General features: G+C 41.4%; 1 protein-coding gene across 8 annotated transcripts in view; it reads left to right on the top strand.

Annotated features, from left to right (window-relative positions):
* The window catches only part of dync2h1 (dynein cytoplasmic 2 heavy chain 1), a 119,872-nt gene that overhangs the window by 17,090 nt on the left and 77,143 nt on the right, over positions 1-25,639 (top strand). For 6 of the 8 annotated variants that reach the window (XM_030393390.1, XM_030393404.1, XM_030393383.1 and 3 more), the window contains exons 30-60: positions 73-227; positions 589-721; positions 830-947; positions 1,082-1,194; positions 1,306-1,419; positions 1,566-1,716; positions 4,929-5,134; positions 5,652-5,834; positions 5,972-6,154; positions 6,407-6,630; positions 6,957-7,072; positions 10,028-10,227; positions 10,440-10,571; positions 10,737-10,869; positions 11,076-11,283; positions 11,394-11,523; positions 11,787-11,942; positions 12,158-12,417; positions 13,627-13,873; positions 14,104-14,255; positions 14,455-14,599; positions 15,589-15,691; positions 18,288-18,452; positions 19,888-20,012; positions 20,178-20,426; positions 20,741-20,849; positions 21,676-21,789; positions 23,151-23,293; positions 23,648-23,726; positions 24,064-24,227; positions 24,722-24,859. In XM_030393390.1, the coding sequence (XP_030249250.1) occupies positions 73-227; positions 589-721; positions 830-947; positions 1,082-1,194; positions 1,306-1,419; positions 1,566-1,716; positions 4,929-5,134; positions 5,652-5,834; positions 5,972-6,154; positions 6,407-6,630; positions 6,957-7,072; positions 10,028-10,227; positions 10,440-10,571; positions 10,737-10,869; positions 11,076-11,283; positions 11,394-11,523; positions 11,787-11,942; positions 12,158-12,417; positions 13,627-13,873; positions 14,104-14,255; positions 14,455-14,599; positions 15,589-15,691; positions 18,288-18,452; positions 19,888-20,012; positions 20,178-20,426; positions 20,741-20,849; positions 21,676-21,789; positions 23,151-23,293; positions 23,648-23,726; positions 24,064-24,227; positions 24,722-24,859 (4,848 nt within the window). The remainder of the gene's footprint in view (positions 1-72; positions 228-588; positions 722-829; positions 948-1,081; positions 1,195-1,305; positions 1,420-1,565; positions 1,717-4,928; positions 5,135-5,651; positions 5,835-5,971; positions 6,155-6,406; positions 6,631-6,956; positions 7,073-10,027; positions 10,228-10,439; positions 10,572-10,736; positions 10,870-11,075; positions 11,284-11,393; positions 11,524-11,786; positions 11,943-12,157; positions 12,418-13,626; positions 13,874-14,103; positions 14,256-14,454; positions 14,600-15,588; positions 15,692-18,287; positions 18,453-19,887; positions 20,013-20,177; positions 20,427-20,740; positions 20,850-21,675; positions 21,790-23,150; positions 23,294-23,647; positions 23,727-24,063; positions 24,228-24,721; positions 24,860-25,639) is intronic. The other 2 variants (XM_030393365.1, XM_030393358.1) reach the window with 2 other exon arrangements.

Raw genomic sequence — 25,639 nt, 5'->3', positions numbered from 1 at the left:
TTCTGTTTTTATTCCTGGCTTACCCATATATTGTGGTTTTGCTTCGCTAACTAATGCTTTGTGTATATCCAGGTCAGTCTGTGGGAGACTCGCCTGTCAGACTTAGACGAATACCTGCTCAGTCTGAATGCCATCCAGAGGCGGTGGGTCTATCTGGAGCCGATTTTTGGACGTGGGGCATTGCCCCGAGAGGAGGCCCGCTTCAAACGGGTTGATGAAGACTTCAGGTACTGTGTGTGTGTGTGTGTGTGCGTGCGTGTGTTTGTTTCTGTGTTACTGTATCACATCAAATATTTGCTCTATATTGCAAATTGGTTGTCAGCTAGAGTAATGCAGGTACTAAATGGATGTGTTTAATTTGACCAAGAGATGGCAAATCACTGACGACTCCCACATCCACTGTCGGATTGTTTGCCTATATCCTGTACCCCTGGAAAATTATTTTCTTGTTGAACAACACATGTATTTTCATGTACTATTCATTTTGTGGTGTGTCTTTTTCTAGTAGAAATGTAGAAATAGAATTTGTGTTACAGACAGACAGTTTTATTTTCATTCAGTAACAAAACACCTCCGTATGTGCAACAGGTCTATAATGTCAGACATTCAGAGAGACAACAGAGTTGTATCTCTGAGCTCAAGGGCAGGCATCAGAAATTCCCTGGTCACCATATTGGATCAACTGCAACGATGCCAAAAGTCACTCAATGAGTTTCTAGAGGTACACACGTGTTCACATTTTAGTATGGAAAGAGTTCCTATATGTAACATGTGCTGTCACAACTTATTTTTTGTTGTATGTGTGTGTGTGTGTGTGTGTGTTTTGCAGGAGAAGCGCTCTGCCTTCCCACGATTCTATTTCATAGGAGACGATGATCTTTTAGAGATTCTTGGTCAGGCAACAAATCCAACAGTCATCCAGTCACACCTCAAGAAACTCTTTGCAGGTCACAAACCTCTGTTTTTATCATGCTGTGCTCTTTTGCTCTGTTCTCTTCTCCTCTCTCCCTTCTTTTGATCCTTTGTGTCATAGCATTCTGCTTGACACTGAAGGTAACCTACATGTGTATTTTCTGTGCAGGCATCCACAGTGTTGTGTTTGATGAGCAGTGCCAGCACATTGTCGCCATGTGTTCTCTGGAGGGAGAGATAGTGCCACTCAGAAACCTCATACAAATTTCCAGCCTCGTGGAGGTAAAGCTGTTGTGCAGATTTGTGTGAATGTAAACATATTCTGTATGTTCTGTGTTTTAGAAACTGTTTTTGTTTGTGTATTCTGTGCCTGAACTGTTTCCTTCTTTCTAGGTATGGCTAAGTGAGCTGTCTGTGGAAATGAAGGAGACTCTGAAGCACCTGCTGTATGAATGTCTGTCAGCAGGGAGGAAAGGGGCGGTGGACCCATCACGTTACCCATCACAGGTACACACACACTTTCTTCTATATAATTAGTCTTTGTATATATAAGTTGGTTTTTGAGGTAGCAGAAGGATAATTCCCACCTGGCATGTGAAATAAAAATACATCTTCTTTTAAGAATGTCTTCTTAAATACTATGTCTGGTGCAGATTCTGTGTCTGGCTGAGCAAATCCAGTTTACTGAAGATGTGGAAAGAGCCCTGAAAGAGCAAAATTTGCAGCAGTTGGAGTTGGAGCTCAATGCCAAATTGGAACACTACACTACAGTGGACACCAGCTCGGACGATAACGCGAACACAGGTAGTTCTGTCTGTGCTTGTGTGTGTACATTCTTGAATATATACAGTATATGTGCCCTTTTAGGCTGGTTCCTCCTCTTACAGAACCACACCAAATACCCATGTTTTTTTCCTTTAGGTTATATAAGGCAAGTGCTCCTAGGCCACAGGGTCATCATTCTACCACGAACAAGTAACAGAAGTTAAAATTAAATTTCTAACAACCAGCAGCAATTGGGAACATGGTTCATCTGAAAAATGTTACTGAAATAAATATAACCCAAGCTCCACTCCCACTTATGCCTTTTTTTAATTTAATTGTGACCCCTGAAGTATATTTCCGGACTGCAATTATTTGAAACAGTCAATTAAATGACTTTCAAGATGTTAACCGCAGCTGTTAGCTGACTAGCCAGTTTTCCCTTCTCCTTTTTTCTCTTATCTTTGCACATTTATAAAGGGAAATCACACATCTTCAGAAAGTTTAAACCTGTTGAACTTATGTTGATCTGCCTCAATTTCACCCAGAGATGTTTGTGCCAATTGCCATCTTTTTAGTGCCTCTGCATGTGAATGCACAAGCTTTAAAATTTTGATTCACGTTCAGTCGCTCGCATCCAAAGTAGGCAATTGTTTGCTACATGTCATCTTGTAGCCAAAAAAATGTTTCTAGTTGTAAACATGCACAGGTTGATGATGGCCTGGATATCATTTTATGCATGTTGAATATAAAGTAGCTTCATGGAGATTGGCATGTATGAAGGAAATTCTGTGTTTGTGTAGGTTGAATATATACTTAACAGGCCCTTCTGTCTCTCTTTCTCTCATTAGTTGTTATAGTTGCATACAAAACCCTCCTACCTCATCCTAAAAATGATTTAGCACTAAACTGTATCTCCCTGTGCTACTCTGATCATATCATTGATTATTGAGAGGGTAAAAAAAAAAATTAAAAAAAACTTCTGATATGAAACTCATACAAATCCAGACAGAAGAAGCAGAGAGACACAGTTCTATACCCTGTGTGCTAAACGATGTTCAGGTTGTTGTGCTGTTCTTGTACCCCTATTTATACTGCGGTAGAGTTTTCCTTTTGTCTCCTGCTTTTTTTTGGTTGCTGATCCCATGTCTGATAATATGAACCTCTCTCTACTGCCTCGCTGCCCTTATAAACAAATACTGCTTGACACTCTTGTTGTTCCACTATCAGACTCCCTCTTGCGTTGTTAATGATTGAGCTCTGATCAGAATCTTGGGTTGTTACTTAGGACTGAAGAGATTAATGCCGAATGGATGACTGCTCTTGTGTGAATCTCTTGATAGCCAGTCGCACACAAGAGGACGCAGAGTGCCAGCACCCTTTTAAAGCTAGAGATGCGGTAGCTGGCAGGCTAATTCAATGACCTGGTGCAGAAGTTGTGTCTGCAAAAAGCATGACAGCAGCGTTTTTTCACAGGGCTTAAATTTGTGAGAAGGAATTTAAATCGAGGTTTCTTATTCATGCATGAGATGAAAAGCTCTCTCATAATTCTGGCAGTGTCATAATTTCAGGGGACATTGCTGGCAAATCCAAAATTTCTGATCCATATGAAAATGTATCAATGAAAGAAATGCTTGTTTCACTTGTGCACAGAATTACCGAGGACAGACTTTCTTCATCACTAACTTACAGTGAAGTTTGGAAAGTTTGAAAAATCATTAGCTTAATCTTTATGTTTCAAGGTTGGGAATCTGCTTGAATATACTCCTTGAAATATGCTTGAGTTTCAACATACTCCTTTGTTTTATGTACACAATCACTCATGTAAACCAAAACATTTTATTAATTGAGGTAAAACAATCCTGTCGTCATAGTGGTTTGTTGTCTCCCACATTAGATAATCATGATCAAAACATACAAGCAGAATAAATATGAATAGCTGCTAAAAAGCTATTTCACTATACATTAATTGCTGTTGATATAAGGAAAGCCTTTATTTTTAGCATTTGCATTTATAATAATGTAGAGGTGACGATTAAAGATTTGTGAGTCTAGAAATCTTAAGTTAAGGTAGTTTGGAAGTGCTTTAATTTAACTCTGAAAAACCTGTGCGAACCCTTAGATTTTTATCTTTTTTCAGGCTGTTATATTTGCAGATAATACAGTTCATTTCGATGCCAGGCTCTACCATCCACACTTCAAATAGCACTCACTTCCATGATAACACCTTATTAAATTACTGGCTCACTTAAAACAACTAGGTATGCTGGAGAGGCCTCGGAGTGGCAGTACTGATTAAAGCAGCTAAAGTAATGGCAAGAAGGATAATCTAATCACCCAGTCTACAGTAACGGACCATAAAGCCAGGCAGGGAGTGGGAGCGATCTCCACTTTGGCATAGAGACAAGACAGTGTGGTGAACATTTGGCAAGGTATTTTTTTGTGCCTCCGTGGCTAGGCAGACATCACTGATGCATTTCTACACCCAAATACCAAGTATCTACCACACATGACAATTTGATCCGCTTTCAATTTAAATATGAAGAAATTCTTTAGGTTATGAGCAATTGGACTAGTCCTCAAATGTGCATATTAGTATGGATTAACAAACATATTTAGGTAGAGTCACTCATTTTTTTCATTTCTTTCTTAGCTGTGACACGACTCTCCTCTCAAAGTACAGGGGATACTCAATGATTAGGGCGATCTGACAAGTTAGTAAGAAAGGCACTATTACCAAATTACCTCAAGTGCATTTTTCTGCATTTTTTTGCAGTCATTTATGACAGTTAAGCCAGTATTTGTTGGTGATATTGACTGTCGAGAATATCAGTGTGGCTGTATTCATGTCTGACACAGTTTCCATATCTAAATTGTTAAAGATTTCAGCTGAGATGTTGGGTTTGTTTACACAGTAAGTGGTCCCATTATTCTTCTCACCAATCGATATAATTCTGCTTTTTTTTTTTTACTTGAAACAGCTTTCCTTACAACTGACAAAGGCTGCTGTTAACATAAAGGCTATTGCCATTCTGTCTGCTCTGACAAGAAAGACAATCATCTATTCACCAGAAAGTGTTTATTTGTGACCTGAATGAACACTAAATAGAGTGGTAATTACTTTGCAAATTTTTTAACTCACCGTTAGGCCTGAGAGGCCTTGTCGATTACTGTATGTGACTTTTTCAAAAATGATCCTCCTTTATGATCAAGAATTCTGCCATTCTGATAAAAATGTGTGTCTTCCTGTGCAGAGTCCAACGTGCTGCAGCTGAAGCTAAAGGCCCTGATCCTGGATATTATTCACAACATCAGTGTGGTGAAGCAGCTTAGCCAGGAAGGAGTTACCAGCCCTGATGCCTGGGCCTGGAAGAAGCAGCTTCGCTTCTACATGGGATCAGACAAATGCTGCCTCATGCATATGGTGGATGCACAATTCAGCTATACATATGAATACCAGGTGTGTTTGGATGCTCAGTAGATGTTTACATTCAGTTTTGTACTGAAAACAGGAAGCTCCACTGATGTTACCAAAATAAAACTCTAAAATATACTGATTTTAGAACAGCATTTCATGATATAGTTAACCTGTTGATACACATTCAGGGTTTTACAAAAACATTTTCTAAGTTTCAGGAATATACTTGAACTTCTTATTTTCTACCTTTTGGGGGCACTGTTTGTGCAGAGATGAGGCACTGAAGAAGCTTGCTTTCTGTCCTCTCTGCTGTTCCTGGAGTTACTCATTATAATTTTCATTGACTGTCCTTCATTTGTTTATCATTCCTTCCTCTCTTAATCCATCATCTGTCTGTTTGTCTCTATCCCTTTCTGGCTTCTTTCCTTCTCTCGTGTGCCCCCCCCCCCCATCCTTCCCTCTCTCACATATCTTAACGTCTGTCTGGCTGCTTCACCGTGTTCTTGTCTATTTCTTTCTGGCTCACGTTCTTCTTCCTCCTACCTGTGCTATCTCCCAGGGGAATGCTGCTAAGCTGGTGCACACTCCACTTACTGATAAGTGCTACCTGACTCTGACCCAGGCCATGAAGATGGGGCTTGGGGGAAACCCCTATGGGCCCGCTGGCACAGGCAAGACCGAGTCAGTCAAAGCCCTCGGGGGGCTGTTCGGACGACAAGTGCTGGTGTTTAACTGTGATGAGGTATGGTTAAGCTCCCGGAGAGTGTGTGATAGATTTAACTAGTCATCCACAACTTTGTATAAGTCAGCATTATTCTGAGAGCAACACGTATGCCGATAAGGACAAACAAGGCCAATTTCTTTCTGTCTTTTTTTCAGGGTATTGATGTGAAGTCAATGGGAAGAATCTTTGTGGGCCTGGTGAAGTGTGGAGCATGGGGCTGCTTCGATGAGTTTAACCGCTTAGAGGAAGCAGTGTTGTCGGCAGTTTCCATGCAGATTCAGGCTATTCAAGATTCCCTTAAACATCACAAGAACACATGTGATTTGCTGGGGAAGGAGGTCAGAAAATAAGAACAGATGCAGAAGAACACATTGTTTCCAAGTGCCGATGCCAAAATACAACAACTACACTACTCTTTCACATATATCTTTCTGTTTAATGCACTGACTAGTGTCTATATAGATACAACCTCAAGTCGTTATAAGTTAGTTATTCGTCCATTGTAGAAGAGTTAGTTGGGTCAATAATCTTAAGTATGAAACATATTTTATTTACTAGAATGACATTTCCTTGCTTCCTTCATCCTCCAGGTGGAATTGGACCCAAACTCTGGGGTGTTCATCACAATGAACCCGGCAGGTAAAGGCTACGGTGGCAGACAGAAGCTTCCAGACAACCTTAAGCAGCTGTTCAGGCCCGTGGCCATGAGCAGGCCAGACAATGAGCTCATTGCTGAGGTCATCCTCTACTCCGAGGGCTTCAAAAACGGAGAAATGTTGGGACGCAAACTTGTTGCAATTTTCAACCTGGCCAGGTAATAAATGTGTGATCTCTTTTTTTTCGGTTTTGGGAGTAAAATAAGATTTATTTCACTGTCTGCAACGTATCAAACTAATTATGCAGCATGTGTATGACATGGGGGGGGGGGGGGTATTTTTTTGTTTGCCAAACTGAATCATGCTGTGGGTGCTGAAATTATTTTGAATTACATATACTTACTGTTGCTACAGTCTATCGCATTATATTGATTTTGTGGATAAGTAATCCTCCTCCTCCCACCAGTTAGCACTTCATCCGGTACCACAGTCCATTCAGAGCGTGTGTGTATGTGTGAAAATGTGGCTTTATTTGTTTGTCCAGGGAGCTGTTGACTCCGCAGCAGCACTATGACTGGGGTTTGCGTGCTCTGAAGACAGTGCTGAAGGCCTGTGGCAGTCTCCTGCAGCAGCAGAGGAGGAGTCATGACAAGGACAAGAGTAAGACCCCCTCTAGCTATTTTTTATTTATTTTAAGGTACAATATTTTCTGTGAGGCATTTTTACTTTTTCCAATAGTGGAGTGTGACAGGAAAGTTATGAGAAAGTGGGTGCTTTTTTGTCCGTGAGCTGGAGTCACATTCACTGCTGCCAAAAGTACATAGTACCATGACTTTTTTGTGTTGGGGAAAAACATCTGCACAACACAACACGTACTGTATAGAGCATTTGACAAATAGGACTAATGTAGAGCAACAGCATTTATTGATTGAAATACACTTCAATATGTTGGGATCTACAATCGAGAGCTGAAAAGAAAAATAGGTGCTTTCACAGTTACCTCCTCCTGTTGGATGTTAATCAGATAAATTGTTTGGTGTGGGGCAAAACTTAAAATATTAACCAAAAAGAAAAAACAGTTTCTAAATGACATCAGACGTAGTTTTGCAGATCTGTACTCTGCAATTTCTTGTCACTTATAAGCCAATATGTACGCTGATAGTCAGCTAATATCCCCCTCATCATCAACTACATCAACAACATCGGTCTAGCTCTTATAAAAGCATACTAATCCTTTTGACAGCATAACACACACAACGGGATACAAAATCAATACATGTTTGCAATCATTCTACACAATTAACCCAAAGCATTTATATTAGGTGTCACTGTATAAGTCTTGTCTTGTCTTGTCTTCTCTCCGTATTGACAACTAATGATCATAGCTACTAAAAGTTACAGGTCGGTTTGATATATCTTCAGTACTCAATATAAGAATTGATCATGCTTCATAGGTGGAAACAATAATACAGTATAAAGTATAGGTCAATCAAGTAACACACTCCCTCAAAGACACAAAGAACTCAAAGGGCAGAGCAGCCCTTTTACAAGAAGCAATGTTTCAAATCACAAGATATTGTCATTTTATGCTATTTCAGTGTTTCAGAAGGCTTGTGACAGCCTGCTCAATAGATCAGAAGTAAACGTACAACAATAGCAGAGGAGTCATTATTATACTGTCATATAATATAAGATGCTGGAGACAGCCAACGTTTAATGTCTATATACGTTTTCTTTTTTCAATAACTCAGATTTACAGAATAACTCAGATTTACACAATTCATGTGTTAACATTCAGAAAAGTCAAACTGACTTTATTTACAAAGCACTAAAGTCCCTGCAGTGTAATGGTTAGAATAAAAGTTCCAGTTGTTGCAGAAAAAGCAAAGAAATTGAAAACGAACTTTTTGGTAGAAGTGTCTCTAAAAGGGTGGGAAGTGCTGAAACGGTTTCACTCATATTAAGCTTCTTACCTGAGAGGCAGTCAGCTGTCGAGCTGATGAAAAGGAGTAGAGGATAAGGCAAAAGTGAAAATACAGCAGGTTCGTAGATGCTTATCCTGAAATGTAACAAGGTCACACTACCAATGTTTTGATAGTCTGTGTCTCATTTTTTGAGATACGCTATTCATGAGTGAGCTCCAAAAGGCTCCATTGACCAGCACTTTGTGTACACACCTGCTGTTGTCCTTGCCCTCTAAATCCTCTAATAGACACACCATCAATTGACATTTAGCCCAAATGCTCCCTTTAGAAACTTTGCTTCCCTTGGGGTTTCCACTTGTCTGTACTTTTGTCCTTCTCCATTGTCTCATTCCCAAACACTTCGCCAGAGTTCTGTTGTTTACCTCTTCAGTACCTCCTTCTCCCTCCTTCTGACCTCTTGTTAGCTCTCTCTCTGATACCTGGCTGTCGATGCCTCTCTCATCCCACTCGTTCCCACTCGCTGCCCTCTGCTTCTCACCCCTATCTCCCCTTCATCTTTTCAATACTTTCCCCTCTTCTCTCTCTCTTTTTCCTCCCCGCCTCTTCTTGAACCCATTCCTCTCTCTCTTTTAAATCCTTCTGTTCCACAGCACGGCCTTTATCAGCCCTACACACACACACACACACACACACACACACACACACACTACGTGTACCTCCCGTCTGCCGATGAGTCCCCATGGTTTTCTTGTGTTTATCTCTGTGTGTAGTCTGGCCAAGTGTTCCTCCCTGCTGTGAAAAAAAACACCACATTTGTGCCTGCAGGGAAGGCCAGCATCTTTTGGAGAAGAGAACCAAAGTATTGACAAACTCTTAAATCATGACAGGCCTTGGTAATTAGCACTTTTATAACAGAGTGCATGTGCCAGAGCAAAGCAATAATCACTAGCCTTGTCATTTTCACAAGCTTGTGTTTCTGTATCTTTCTCCATCAAGCCATATTATTTCTTTGCTTCTCTTTCTGCATAATCAACCTTTTTTATCAGAATATAACAATTTAATGTTTAAAGTCATATCCTTATCACAAAATCTTTGTTTGTAATAATAATTGATTTAATTTAATAGAATTAATTAATTATTTAAAAAGTATTTTGTCTTTTACCAACCTGGTGGTCAGAGGACAAAAAGGCATAACACAGTGCTGCATTTTATTAAGTTACTGATCAGAGGTCAGCTGACTACTGTTTTGGCAACCTTTCCTAAGTCATGTTGATGCTTCAGGCTCTGATAACTTATGGCTGAGTAAAGTCTTTTGTGTATCTAATTTGGAGCATGGAAATAAATCATTGGAAAAATCCTTGACATGTCGAAGTGTTCACACTTTACTGCTTATTTTTTGTACTTTTGTATGCATGTCAGTGCCTTAGATATTAGGGAACCCTCACAACAAAACTGTTTATTCATTTATTTTCCATGACTGTGATTATATATTTATGTTTCCTGACATAGATAGTTGTATACCCTCTGAAGATTATCATGTGTGGTGGCTAGTTGTGGGTCTGTCCAAATATGTCCATACAGTGAATCAAAGTGTTATTAACAAAAGTCAGAAATATATATTTTTTTTTACTTACCTGATTAATTTTCAACTAGAATGGAAATTAAATTAATCTTTTTCATCTGCATGCAGTTCAGGAGAGCAGTTTGGTGGTGCAGGCATTGAGACTGAACACCATGTCCAAGCTTACGTTCGCTGATAGCTCCCGGTTTGATGCTCTGGTCAGAGATGTCTTCTCCGGGGTTAATTTCACCAATGTGGAGGACCAGATACTGATGCACGCACTGGAGGAAGTCTACAAGGAGGCCCGACTTGAACTCATACCAAGCCAGGTGCGTGCGTATGAATACATCTATTTATTAGCCAATATAGAACAATGTTATTGTCGTGATTATAACATCTGGTATTTAGCCAGCGTTTGGGATCATCCTATACTGCAACTCAAGAAATCTCTATCATCAACACAGACACAGTTGGATAGTTGGTTTGAAAGATGCTAGATAAAGTCAGATTAATCTTAAGATGTTTTTCCATTTCTGCGTAGCTGAAGAAAGCATTGGAGCTGAATGAACAGCTGAGACAACGCATGGGAGTAGTCATCGTAGGGCCAAGTGGAGCGGGGAAGTCTACTCTCTGGAGGACGCTGAGGGCTGCTCTCAGCAAGACAGGCAAAGTGGTGAGTAAGAGACAGGCCGCCTACCTGGCTTTTCATTCAGCGATTCACAGTGTACATAACATCTAGTTTAGTGTGAAACTTGTGGAAATGTATTCACAATTACATGTATTCACAATTACTTATCTCTAGAGTTTATGTGTCATTGACTATTTCTGTTTTTTGTAGGTAAAGCAGTACACAATGAATCCTAAGGCCATGCCCAGACAACAGCTGTTGGGACATATAGACATGGACACCAGAGAATGGGTTGATGGCGTCCTCACACATAGTGCCAGGAGTGTGGTCAGAGAACCTCAGGGTAAGAAGTCTTACATAGGCTGAAGTTTAACAACTGGAATCTGGTGTACTTTGACTTGAAGTTTTTGCACTTCAGCCAGTGCACTCTAGAAGGAAGGGATACAGTTAACCCTAAAGTGGTCAACATCTCCTTGACTCTGCACTGTATCTGTTGTGGTTGATGTACTGTTTGTATCTACAACATGTATGAATTTGTGTATGTTCTAGAGGTGAGCTCATGGATTGTCTGTGACGGGGACATCGACCCAGAGTGGATTGAGAGTCTGAACTCTGTGCTCGATGATAATCGCCTGTTAACAATGCCTAGTGGAGAACGCATCCAGTTCGGACCCAATGTTAACTTCCTGTTTGAGACTCACGACCTTAGCTGTGCCTCACCGGCGACCATATCCCGCATGGGCATGATCTTTCTCAGGTCAGTCAGCCCAGGCAGACAGTCTTTTAGGTGTTTGTTTCAAATCTAACCTTTGCCAACTTGCTTGACTCACTCTCCCTCTTCCCCTTTTACCTCACTTGTTTCTTTAGCGATGAGGACATTGATGTGGGTGCCTTGTTGAAGTCGTGGTTGAGGGGTCAGCCAGAGGAGTGTCGTAGTAGTCTAGAAAACTGGCTGGGAGACTACTTCCAGCGAGCCTTGGACTGGGTCATCAAACAGGTACCGTTTGTCCTCTCCTGTCTCAACAAGGTGCCAACCTTTGTGGCATGACCACCTCCACATATACTAACCAGTTCTCATTATAATGGATTTAATTGCTGACATTTAAAGAAGAGTCTGATGAATTCACAAAAAACTGCAGGCTCTGTGGATAGATCCAAGTTTGATACTTAGATACTTGGTTTGTCCTGTTTCCAGCCCATTTAATCAAATCTTTGCAGATTTTTTATTCAAACTTTGCTTCTTTTCTCTCCTTTGATAAGAATGACTTTGTGGTGGAGAGTAGTCTGGTGGGTACGGTGTTCAACGGTCTGTCACACCTCAGTGCTGTTACAGAGAGAGGTCAGTTCATCGTTGGTCTTCTCAGAGGTTTGGGAGGAAACCTCAGCCTCAAAACACGGCAGGAGTTTGCCAAAGAGGTGAGGACCCCTGTGTTTTTTATAGGAGCAAAGGGGAACTGTTAGAATAGTTCAGCTTCAGAATTTGAATTGTATTCAAGCCTTAAAAACTGGAGGATGAGTCATCGTTTAAGTACTTAGAAAAGGATCTATACTTACTGTATTGCCTCCAATAAGAAACATTTCAGACCTGGTTTTAATCTGATCTGTGCTCTAATCTCTTTTTTTTTCTATAGTTGCTGAGCTGGGCCAGGGAAAGCCCACCAGACTCAAAGAAACCGCTAGATACCTACTATAACTCTGATAGCGGCCATCTAGCAGCCTATACATTCCAGCGTCCAGAGGGTCTCACACTGGAACAGCTGTCTCATACACATACGCTACCTGTTATTGAGACTCCAGACATGCAGAGAGGCCTGCACTGCTTCTCCCCATGGCTCACGGCTCAGCACAGGCAGCCCTTCATGGTGGTAGGGCCAGAGGGCTGCGGAAAGGGGTAATTAAACACACATGGATTTGTATGTACACAGAGCACACACATTTGCATAATCATGGGATTTGCACACATGCTTGCAAAATTATGTATATGGAGACACTGTATACACACACATATTCACAAATTGTATGATAACACAAAGTTTGGATCCAAACACAAATTGGTGGCATTACCCTTTAAATATGTTGATGAAGTGTTCTCAGTCATCCAGGTCATGGTAAATCTAGGTGCTGTATCATTGGCAGTGGACTTGTTTCAGTTTCTTGAAGACGTTTCACCTCTCATCCAAGAGGCTTCTTCAGTTTAGAACCAAACTGAACAACTGAAGAAGCCTCTTGGATGAGAGGTGAAACATCTTCAAGAAACTGAAACAAGCCCAGTTGCCAACAATAGAGCACCTAGATGTGCCCTTTAAATAGGCACTCTTCCATGCAGACTATATGTAGAAAAAGGGTTACTGAGGGTCACACTGGAAGAGTGTGCGTTATGGGTTGTGAAGCAGAAGCACTCAAATGTGGACACTCAAGATGACACAAGCACACAATTAACACTGCTATCAAAGCTTGTTTATTCAAGACTTGACCTTTTGTGTAAAAGCACCGAAGAGTCAGAATAAGGATGAGATCTGTGTGTGTGTGTGTGTTTGTGTGTGTGTGTGTGTGTGCGCGCGTGTGTGTGGTGTATGTGCTCTGGCTTGCGTATGTGTACGCAGAGAGTCGTTGCCTCTAAAGTAATTGCTTCCCTCCTCAGGGGGTTGAAGAACAAGGGTCACTCAGTTTCCCTTTTACACTCCAGTTGAGGCTCACTCAGTGTCGCCCTTCCTCATCCTCTTTTCTTGCCGCTCTTTGCCTGAAAGGTCAATGTGCCAGTGAGGCAGCCGGTTTGTCAGCTTATTCTTTCTGATTTCCAATTAATTTACTCACACATAGACTGGAAGCAGCATACATGCACATGCATGCACATCATTTACTTTCCAATTATTTTCTCTCTCTGTTTTGCGCCCTCTCAAAATGTCTCTCTTTGCCTTTGGGTCTGTTCTGACAAACATTGTTCTGTAGATCCCAAGTGGCCTCCCTAAATACAGCGCTAACACACATTTTTACTTTCCTGCAGTCTCGGCTCTACCCTAAACATATACAGGACATAGAAGAGTCACAGCAGTTAAGTTTATGTATGTTTTTTGACCTTTTTTCTATGTATTGTTTTTAGCATGCTCCTACGCTATGCCTTTTCTCGGCTCCGCTCCACCCAAGTTGCCGTGGTCCATTGCAGTGCGCAGACCTCATCTCGTCATGTCCTGCAGAAGCTCGGTCAGACCTGCCTGTTGCTCAGCTCAAACACTGGCCGAGTCTTCAGGCCCAAAGACTGTGAGAACCTGGTTCTTTACCTGAAAGACATCAACCTACCCAAACCTGACAAATGGGGGACCAGCAACCTCACTGCCTTCCTACAACAGGTAGCGAGGATTCATAAAGACCGATAAGTGGACAAATTAGTGAATAGATGATGTGGTTAAAAAGGGTATTGTTTTCAATCCTTACAACACTAGTTCCATGTAAAATTTAAAAGCTTAGAGTCTCACTTACATACTTTTTACGCCCTTTGATAAATGCCTTACTTTCTCTCAACTCTCATGTATCTTCCACCTCATTAATTCTCTCCCGTCTCTTGATGTTTTCCCTCCAGGCTTTGACATATAAGGGATTCTATGATGAAAATCTGGAGTGGGTGAGTCTTGAGAATATCCAGGTGGTGGCCTCCATGTCAACAGGGGGTGCTGTTGGGAGCCATTCACTCACCTCCCGCTTCTCATCTGTAGTTCGCATCTGCACTATCGAGTAAGTGTGGTACACATTACTTTATCTATCTGCATATATGTCCTTTAAATTTAGTTTCCCTAACATCGCCTCTCATCTCGCTCTGTTTCTGTGCATCGCTGTCGCTCTCCCTCTGACTCTAACGCTGACCCTGATACCCTCTTCCCTTTTAATTTCCCTGCCTCCATCTGTTTCTCTGCCTCTTTGCCTCTGCCTTTAGCTATCCAGACAGGGAGCAGCTGCAGACTATCTACTCAGCATACCTACAGCCAGTTCTCCAGCATAGCCTGGGCAGCCAGGCATCCTGGGCCAGCACGGGGAAAACACACCAGCTGGCTGGGTCTCTTGTGCAGCTCTATGAACAGGTATTGACTTGAACAGGGTATTCATTCATGTTCACATTTGTATGTTAAGCAACAAAGTCTTGCCTGAGATACTGAAAACATTACCAAGTCATTGGAGACTGATTTGAGTGATTCCACATTGAATCCATTGCTGTTACCCAGCAGAAGAAAAGCACACACAGGCTGAGCAGTGACTGATGAATGAGATCAAGAAGAAATTACTACATCTGTTTGCACCACAATAACATCATCCATTCAAGTGTTTTGGTTCAGTGCCAAGCATTGTTTTGGAGACTTCTGATTTTTAGATCGCTATTGCAGGTCTAGAGTTTGTTGGCGATTATGTATGGCATGACACAGTAGTGCTGAATTACATTAGATGTTGTGATTCTGCGTAGGTGGTGAAAATGTCAAGATAAAGATTTTACATTTACATTTAATGGAAATCAATTACATTAGCATATCTGTCTGTTATGGAACTGTCCTCATGGAATCTGTTTTCGGCATCTTACTGTGTATCACACTTACTCAAGTGTTTGATATTTTAAGGTAATAATTGGATACACTTGTTGTCCCTCAGGGATTTCTTGTCACCTAAACTTGTACTGTATGCAAAGGTTTGGTGACAAGGTAAATCCCCCTCAGCTGTTGGTGTATTGCAGTTTTTCAACAAAACTTTGATGTGCCACTGCATTACAAAGATTTTTAAGAGAACATGTAGCCATGGGAGGTATTTTGAAAAGCCAGAGTGGAGTTCTGCAGGAAAATTGTTTTATTGTGTCAGGACATCGTACAGGAACAAGCTGTCAGTCAACTCAAATTCTTCTTAGGAGTTTAAATGTCTGTATCATGCCTAATGCCTTCTTTACTGATCAGGCAAATACATAAAGGCACTTATTTTGGTGAACTACCGTCATTTTGATCATAATTAAGCGTATTGTCAGCTGCAAATTAATTTTTCTCCTATGTATGTACGTGTCACCTCTCTCCCTGTGTATCTTTATTCTCAGGTGAAAGCCAAGTTTACAGTGGACGACCACAGCCACTACCTTTTTACCCCCTGTATTCTCACAGAATGGGTCCTCAGCCTACTGCGATATGACCTTACTGCAGGTAACCAAACACACATGCTGTTTGAGCCCTTTTTCTAAAGGAATAATATCTCTTAAGTTTGGGAGTGAGTAAGTACTTCAGGCTCCATTGAGACCCAGAAAAGCATTTTTTAATTTTTAAAAGTGGGAACCCTCAAGAATCAGACCAGTGGCCCGTAAAGGGATTTTTTTGACCCACATTTTTTAGAAAAACAGAAAGTCGGATTTAATGGCCCATTGCTTTTCTACTAATTCCTGAGAGTGCTCACTTAGAATAATTTTGCTTCCAGTGAGGAACATAAAGCATTAATAACTTCAGTTTTGATGCCTGAATCAAAAAGACAGCACCAGATGGCTTAGTTTCTTGTCAGTATTCCTTTAGCTCAGAGCTACTGTCTCCAACTCTCACCTTTTTCTTTATTCCATCTCTCGCTCCCTCGCTCCTCTCTCCCCTCTTTCCTCACTTCCTCTCTGTCACTCGTCTGTCTCCCCCTCTTTTATCATCCTCTCCCTTTGCTGTCCTTTCATCTCTCCCTCTGTCACTCTTTCTCTCCTTCTGCAATGTGTTCCTGCTGTGATAGTGAGTCCAATCATTTATTTTAATTAAACACGTCAGTGGACAAACTTCTCTTTTCCTGTGCTCATCATTTTTTAACTTACTCTTACTTCTTCCTCCCTCTTTCCCCTCTATTGCTGCTTACCTTCTTTCTGGTACGTAACCCCTCCCCTCTTCATCTTTATTCTGTGCTGTGTTGATGTTTGTGGTGAGTGTTTTTTGGCATGTGATCACAATGAATATATTAACATGTCATAACTTCGATTACTTTTGTATATGACATTTAAAATGGCTGCTACTGATATTTTAAAATAATATTCCATACAATTAGAATTTAAAAGGGGTCATTTGAACTGGTCAAACTGCAGAGAATCATTGTAATTTCAAAGGAAAAGAACTAAATTCTCTCAGTACACTACCCTTCATGAAAGCATAAAACAGCTGGCAGAAAGTTTACAACTAGCCTGTGAACATAGTTGGGCATTTACCATCCAAAGAGTCAGACATTTCCTGAGGAGTTGATAGAAACCAAAAGCAGAACTAATAGAGAGTGAAACTGACAGGAATATGACCCCAAAATGTATTTAAATGGTGCTGTTGCAGCTGGATTTGTAAATAAGAAACTGTTTGTTAACAAGTTCACAATATCAATTTAGTAACGGTATTTCAATGTTGTGTTTTACAACTTGTTTGTACTGCCCCCAAGTAACCAGAACGTTTTCCAGGTTTAATTTCTCTGTTTAAGTAAAATATCTTTCAAATTGAGTTTTGAATTGAATTGAGTTTTAGTTGTGTTGCTCTTACACAACAGGTTATCGGAAGCAAAAGATTTAAGATCGTGACCAATAAATGGGATTTACGGGTACTATCAGCCAAGTTTATTGTAGATATATCAGTATTGGCAGATATGCTAAAAAGCACGAACAGGTTTTTAAAGCTTGGTTACAATTCTTGAATAACCAAATTTAAGATTCTTATCAAAATTGTGTATCTATGTTATGTGTTTTTATTAAAACTACTGTAAGCCTTACTGTCATATTAGCTAATTTCCTGTCCGTTTTGCAGTTAGGAATTCCCTCCCTCCTCTCTACGTCACCACATGAACACAGCGAACACAATTGGCAAATACAGCAGCAAACATGAGGATCCTGCTCTCTGCGTGTTCATTAGCAGACAGGGCCGCCTCTTTATGGAGTTCTCTGTCCTGATTGGATAAGTGGGCAGGGATACCAGAAAATGTATTTTCTCTTTTTCCTGCATGAGTAGGGGAGGAGAGACATAGATGACCAAACACTCTATAACAGTGATGCTGATGGAGATTTTCAACTTTTGTTTTCTTAAAAAGAACAGCTTTAACAAATATCAATATCTGCACTTGCCTAAAAAAATCCAGAATTAATGTCTCGATTGGCTGTGGTGGTAAAATAAGCACTGATGTGGGTATTTGGCAGGGAAATCATCTGAAAGCCATAGGCATAGACAATGTTTAGCATGACAACTTGGCACTTTAAGTGTTTTCTTTTCCTTAGTGGTCTTTAAAATTTAATATGCCAGGAAAAACCCTGGAGTGTAAACTGTGTCTCAGTCTGACTTTCCTCTTCTGCTCTTTCAATATAATGTGACAGACACTGTTAGAGCCGGCGGCCTATGAGACTTTCATTTTAGCCAGCAGCACTCTGCTGATTCTTGGGGGAATTTTGTAAATTTATGCTCAACCCGGGAGGTGCTTTTGTCATGCCTGATCCCGCCCAAAACAGGCTGTTGACTCATGTTGAGGCCTGACTACTGTGCTAGTATCCTAAACAACCATGACAGTTATGGACAGACTACACAATGCTCATTGTGTGAGTTACTGACTAAGTGAGAAGTAGAACAATGACCTTTGGGAGATGAGTCCCTGAAGTGTGGTTTTTGACCACATCTGTCTTTTAGTCACTGTTGTCTGATCAGAAAAAAAATCACCAAATCTTACCTTGTATTTAAATGCAAGCATGAGCATGCCTTGGGATATCCTGCTGGGTATTAATTCAAATATGTGTGTGTCTACTTTTTTCCTATTCAGCTCAATCTAATGTGACAGACAGTGTTTTGGAGGTGGTAGCATACGAGGCCAGGAGGCTGTTCAGAGACCGGCTCGTTTCCTCCAAGGACCTTCACACCTTCGATAACATCCTCTCCTCCATCATACGGGGAGACTGGGGTTCTGACGCTTTAGACAACATGACTGGTATGAGACAGTTTAACAATAAGCAAATAGGAGAAATTTCATTACAGATTGACTGCTTGGTGCAATTCATGCATTCATTTTCAGGTTGCCACTTACTCCTAAATGACAGCATTGTTGATTGGCTCTGATGTTCGGAAAAAAAAGAGCTGCCATAAAAGCTCTACATTTATGGCCGTTTCATAGCTAGTGGTTTGTTTGCCTATTTAACACCAGCATAACAAAATACTTCCATTTTCAAGTGGTTTGACTGCTACAAAACATTTGAAACGAACTGTAAAAAATATCTCTGAGTGTTTGTTTCTCATTTGCTTATCAAGAGCATAGAGTCACCCTCTGGTGTTAACATTTGAAGTGCTTGGTTGTAGCCAGGGGTCAGATGTTGGCAACTAGTTTTTAAATTCTGGCTTGAGCTGGCGGAACTCCAATGTTGAACTTGCCTGCCAACTCCTAGTGTGAGATAAATGAGAACGAGGTGTAACAAGGATCAAGAATCATACCAGATTGGTGTTGTCCACATCTAGCAGGTGTACCTGAGAGGATTGAGAGTTAAAAATCGATACAGATCCTGCCCTCCTTAAATGTAAATGTAAACACTGTAGTCATGATACTAGTTGATACACTGCCTTAGTCTGCACAGCAGCGCTAGAAATCCTTGGCAAAGTCAGGCAAGAGCAGGTCAAAGACAGTTTTCTCCATGCAAACTAATATTGGAAGCCAGTACAAAGAAAACATGCAAAGAAAGCTGGCTCAGCTCAGAGAGGTGTAATGAACAAGAACAGGTTTGGCTGCTGAATAAACACACTGACATATCTATAATCAAGGCCCTTGAAACTGCTAAACAAAGGCTTACAGTGCTGGCAGTCAGACTAAAGACATCAGAGAGACAGCGGCGTAAAAGATACATTCTTTTCATCACATCAACACATCCAGAGTGCGCTTCCAGCTACCGTGAACCCAGAAGTGAAAATGTAGAAATAATTGGACGAGCATACAAACATATAACGTCGGTTCTCAGTGACTAGGAGACACCCAGCTGCATTATCCCCGAATGTGGCGTCTGGCAATGATTGCAGAGACAGAGCCGAAGCTTGCAAGTGTGATAGCTTTTTTCTTGAGCACCCCTGTCATCTGCACACCAATCTCCTCTAAACTCCTATTAACATTGCCTAGACTGCTGAATGTAAATACAAGCAGTTTGCATTCATATCTAAGCTGTGAGAAATGTGCAGTCTGCCTGCAAAACAACGTTTTTGCTGGGATGTTTTTAAAAAGAAAACACAATACAGAGATTGATAATCCAGACAAACATTTAATCTCATTTGAATTGTATTTCTTCATTTTGTGTGTATTTTGTCTTACTTCTGCTGTTTTGTCATTTATTATGATCATATTTAGGTGTGTTACTAACAATCTGTAATATTTCCCTGGCATGCAGATGGTTTCTATGTGACATGGGGAGCCTCTGAAGGGGCTGTAATGGCTCCAGGCCAAGCTCTGCCTCCTCATGGTAAACAACTGGGACGTCTGCATTCGGCTGACCTAAAACAAGTTATACAGAAGGTACACTGTGAGGAGCTGTTTTCTGGCATGTTGTTTATGTGGTCAGGCTTATATGCTATTGAATATGCACACATACAAATGTGTTTACAGACAGTACAGTAGCAAAATGTCACATCTGTGGTACACCTCCTCACCTGTTTGTGTTCCTCCCTCTCCTTCCTCAAGGGAGTAGTTCTGTACAGCCGTGATAACAGGGAGCTGGATCTCCTCCTATTCTGGGAAGTGTGCGACTTCGTGACCAGGGTGGATCGGGTCCTGAGCAGACCCGGTGGCTCTCTGCTCCTGGCAGGCCGAAGCGGAGTGGGTCGCCACACGGCCACGTGCCTGGTGTCGCACATGCACGGATACACATTGTTCACGCCCAAAATCTCCCGTGGCTATACTCTGAAGCATTTCAACAATGATCTCAAGACGGTAAGAGTGGATTCTGTTTTTTTATTGGTACACATTGTGCCAAGAAACCACTCTTTTCAGAATGCACTTAGAGATGATTCTAGTGTATTGGAAAACTTTTAAAATCTATCTCATGTTGGGGATTGAAATTGCCAAATTGATAGTTGAATTGGCCCCTGTACAAGCATTTAAGCAATAAATACACGGACAGATTCAAAGGAACTTTGGTGTCCATTTACATGTAGTGCGTTGTGTTTATATGAATTGTATGTGTCTGTTTGTGATGCATTTGCATTCAACATGTAATATCGGATATATGTATACTGTTTGTGTAGGTGATGCAGCTAGCAGGTCTGGAGGGCCAACAGGTGGTTCTACTGTTGGAAGACTATCAGTTTGTTCACACAGCTTTCTTAGAGATGGTCAACAGCCTGCTCTCATCAGGTCTGTATTGTGTTTGTGTGTTTGTTTTTCCCTGTCTTTATTTTTACAAGAACCGATTTAACTGTTTTGATCTCAAGTTACATCCTCCTTTTCAGGTTAAGTTTAGAATTTGGGTGAGATTAATGATAGCAATAAAGGAGAAATTTGACATTTTGGGAATTACACTTGTTCCATTTCTTGCAGAGGATTAGATGAGAGGATTGACACTGCATTCATGTCTGAAGAGGAAACACATAAAAGGAGCCAGTAGATGGGGTGCTTAGCTTAGCATTAACCTGCAACAGGTGTATACAGCTCCTTTGATAATGGTAATGAAGCACTGTTCTTTTTTGTTTGATGACTTGATTGATAGCGTGAAGTTTTGATGGTATTTAGAGACTCCAGTGAGCATGTGTATTTGCCACTGCTAGTGGCCCTGATGAAGACCCGTGTTTGTTGCAATGCTTATGTCGTTTTCAACACATTTTACCATGTAAAATAGGCTTTCAAATTTTGCACAAATCCTACACCTTGACTTATTTTGAAGGAGACTTTTTATATGTAACCTATGCAATTGGCCCTTCACAAGATGGAATAAGCAGAGCACACCTGAAGTTTCCCACCAGTTTGTGATTAGCATAGATACCCAGCAACACTTCCAGTCCTCTGTCTTCATAAGCATGGTCTGCATTTTAACATGAACCACGCACAAATACTAGGCTGTGCACCAATCAAAGATCGCAATTCTAATTTATCCTGGCATGCTATCTTGTAATTGAGAGATGCTGATGTGTAAGGAAACACTGATCATTTCTTTGTGTGTGTCTATGTGTATGTTACGTTCCAGGTGAAGTCCCAGGTCTGTACACCCCAGAAGAACTTGAGCCTCTCCTCACTTCCCTCAAAGACGCTGCTTCCCAGGATGGATTCACTGGACCACTCTACAACTACTTCTCCTACAGTCAGTTTTCTATATTTATCAACATCACAGTCCCTCTGTCTTTTCGTAGCCCCATTCACACTGCTGTTGGCATGCGGGGATCCTGCCCCAATTCTCTGCGCCCTCCTCTGTGTGAAAGTTTCAGATGCGGAGAGGGGTGAAATTTCGCTTGGGCGCTGATCCGCCTCTGGAGGTAGTATCAGGGCCACATTATTGGTGAACCGCCCCAGTGTGAACGAATAAGCCGGAGCTGCCGAGCGGGGGCGTGTTGGTCTGACTAGTCTGATAACTGCACGGATCCTTCACTGAACTAAATATAGAGAAATGTCCCACAAAGCAACGTTACAGGACCAAACAAAAGTAACATAGTAACTGTAACTGTCTTTGGCAACTTGTATGAGGAAAACAAATACCACAGCTGTACGTGGAGAAGCGTCCGTCCTCCCGCCCATCCTACCGACCCGAAAAACAGCGTCTGTCACAAGCAAAAAACTTTAACTCACCAAGTGTTTGTGATGAAAATAAATCACCACGACCGTCAGCCCTCCCGACCGAGACTTCAGGGAACTTTCCCCCAGAAAATGGCCTCCATCCTCGCGAGTGAGTCAGACAGCGTCCAGTTAACTGATCGTGATTATGTAATTATGTAATTTAGTGTGAAAAACGTAACCTCATCACTTTCCAGGATGTTTGGTGGGTCAGGACCTCAATCACTTAGCAATATAACATCATCCATGTGATTATAAACTGTCTGCGGGTTAGATTGACAGGGGGGACACCGGGAAACACCGACGTCATCAACATGACGTGTACCGTCCACCTCTTTAGGAGCTGCAGCGCCGGCTTTCTGTGTGAATTACACGGCGGTACAGCGGAGATGCTTTGCTCTCTGTGAATCACCATCGGCGGAGAATTGGCGAACCACCGCTCCGGAGATAATGCGGAGACGATGTGTAAAAAGGGCTTGTGTGTCATTCATTATTTTGTTCTTTTCCCATCTTTGTGGTACTCTGATCTCCTTTTCACTGTAAAAGTCTACTACATGTTTCATTTCTTTCCACTGATTGTCGTATTTGTTCTCCTCTGTTATTGTATCTGACTCTGCTCCTCTGCCTCCCCGCTGTGCAGCGGTGTGTGGACTGTAGAAGTCGTGCAGTCTCACTGAAGTTGAGGTTTCTGCTGAAGAATCAAATCAATAGCTCTGTTATTGTCAAAGTAAACCCACTAAAGAGTCTCCCTGCTCTCCTTCACTATCAAAGTCTGTAAGGGAGGTACAAGCTAAAAGGGACAATATAAGTGACAGTCTCATTTTTGTGATTAACTCCTCCACTGTTTTCATTCACCAACTATCCTGCTGCTTGTTGTGTCTGGCACCCGCTTAGGAATCCAGCAGAACCTCCACATTGTTTTGATCATGGACTGCTCCAACTCCAACTTCACTATCAACTGTGAGAGCAATCCAGCTTTTTACCGCAAGTGTTCTGTTCAGTGGATGGAGGGATGGTCAGAAAGCAGCATGAAGAAGGTTAGTGGAGAAGGAGAAGGAAAACGAGTACAGATCCAAAACAGATATTAAATCAGCAGTTGTTGAAGTTAAAGTTTAATAAAGTTTAATATCAATTAATCCATCTAAAAGTATTAAGTGTTGAGATTTACATGTGCCTGGTGCCACAAAGATATCTGTATGCTTTACCAGTATCCAGTGGCTTCAGATCCAATATTGACCCGATCGGTGCAGCGCTTAAAATGTAAATTTGCGTATCTGAGGTGCCTGAGATTTAAAGTACAAAAAGTGACACAAAAATTCTTATGCATGCATCAGGGCTTTCTAAGCAATTTCACATCTGGTGTGTGTCTCTAAACCTGTAAACCTTTTCAGATTCCTGAGCTGCTGCTGGCAAAGACAGAAGGAGTACAGGAGAGTGAAAGAGAAAAGGCCACGAACGGGAAAAGCTTAGGTAAGAGCACTTTATTTACAGCAAAACAGTTCTAGAATTCTGTAGAAAATTTGCTACTTTGATACCATTGTATGACTGTTATTTATACTGATGGGGATGTTATTTTGCTAGTACAGCTCTGTAATTTCCCTTATTCTGATGTACTGCTCTTCTGATGTAGTTGGTGCCACAGTTATCACAACTTCAATCTTAGTACTTTATCGTAATCTGATCTGGGACTAACTGAAGCATACCAAAATCATTTCTCACTGTGTTTGTCTTTGTTTTGTGTTACAAACTTGACCTCCTAAAATTAAACTAGTTTGTGCTCACAAACCTCATCGTTCTCTGCTCCCAGCAGGGTCTGCTCAGGGAGACCTGTGCCGCTTGTTCCTGATGGTCCATGAGTCATGCAGAGAGCATGGTGCGACACCCAGCCAGTACATGGCCTTTCTGCACGTTTACACCGCATTATATTGCCGGAAGCAGAGCCAGCTCACGACAAGGCAACAACATCTGCAGGTACAAGACCAGCAGTGATACAAAATGGAGCTTTTAGTACACAGGGTCCACACGCACAAAGAACTCAGATGCATAGGAATGTACTCACACCACATGTTTGATTGTTTTGTTCATGTTTATGTAGTAGGCAGACATAATCAAAAAAGTAGCCCGTTTATTTAAATAAATGTTTGATGAGTTTTTATGTAGCTCAGAAAACGAAAATATGCTGTTTATCAAACCGTTTATGAATAATTTATGGTGTGAAGCACAGATAATGTATGTATGAGGTAAGTAGAGGTAAAGGAAAACAGCCATACTTTGTAGCATGTTGGCAAAATCCCATATGGGCATGTATACTTAAAATAGATTTTATCATAAACTCATTACTGTGTACAATACTGTCTGCGTTGATGATCAGTTACTGATCATTTCTATTTACGAATGCAGTGTCTGTAAGTATAGACTTGCCCTTAGAATTAAGGACACCGTTGAAGCTGCTATTGTTTCTGCAGGCGGGAGTGGCGAAGCTGAACGAAGCGAAGGCATTGGTCGATGAGCTGAAGAGGCGGGCTGCAGAGCAAAGTGTACTGCTGAAGACTAAACAACAGGAGGCAGATTCTGCCCTGCAGGAAATCACCACCTCCATGCAGGTGTGTGTGTGATTCTGTGTGTATGTGTATGCTTGTGACAGTGTGTATGTCAGCGTTTGTAACTTTGACACTCAGTGGCAGGCAGGATAGAGGTCCTGCAGGGTTTCATGTCTCCTCCAAGTTGCATCTGTCCTCCTCTCAACTCTTGCTGTGGCCCTCGTCCCTGCTGGCCCTCTTCTCTTCTCTTCTCTTCTCTTCTCTTCTCTTCTCTTCTCTTCTCTTCTCTTCTCTTCTCTTCTCTTCTCTTCTCTTCTCTTCTCTTCTCTTCTCTTCTCTTCTCTGTGTGGGTATCAGCATTTATTTGTTCTGCGACTTCTCATCCAGTGTTTGTCTTCATATCCATGTTCCATTTCCCCCTGCTGGCTCTGTCTTCAGGATGGATGGATGGATGGATGTGTGGAGGATGCTGAACCATGTTCATTAGTTTTTGATATCCCTCTGTCTTTCTTGCTGTGGGGAATCTGTTTTTTGAGTAAGATGGAGGAAAAGAATGTGGGAGAAAAAACACAAGAAACATGAGGAGGAAAAACTGTCAGTTTGCCGGAGTCAGTTTGCAGAGTGATAATTAACGACTAGAGCCGTCCCTTTGGGCTGTAGCAGCCATTTCTCCTGTGGAGATGGACACAGCAGGGAGGCAAAAAAGGAGACAGACAAAGCGATGAAGAGTTGAAACAAACGAGGCGATAGAGGCTTAGAGGAGCAAACCTTCAGAGTAAGATGCAATGGGAGGATGGAAAATAAGATCTGGTGTATAGGAAAGGGTCATGGCTTGACAAGGGA

Source organism: Sparus aurata, chromosome 2, assembly GCF_900880675.1.
Source record: "Sparus aurata chromosome 2, fSpaAur1.1, whole genome shotgun sequence".
Taxonomy (NCBI): Eukaryota; Metazoa; Chordata; class Actinopteri; order Spariformes; family Sparidae; genus Sparus; species Sparus aurata.
This window is presented reverse-complemented; position numbering and strand designations above follow the sequence as displayed.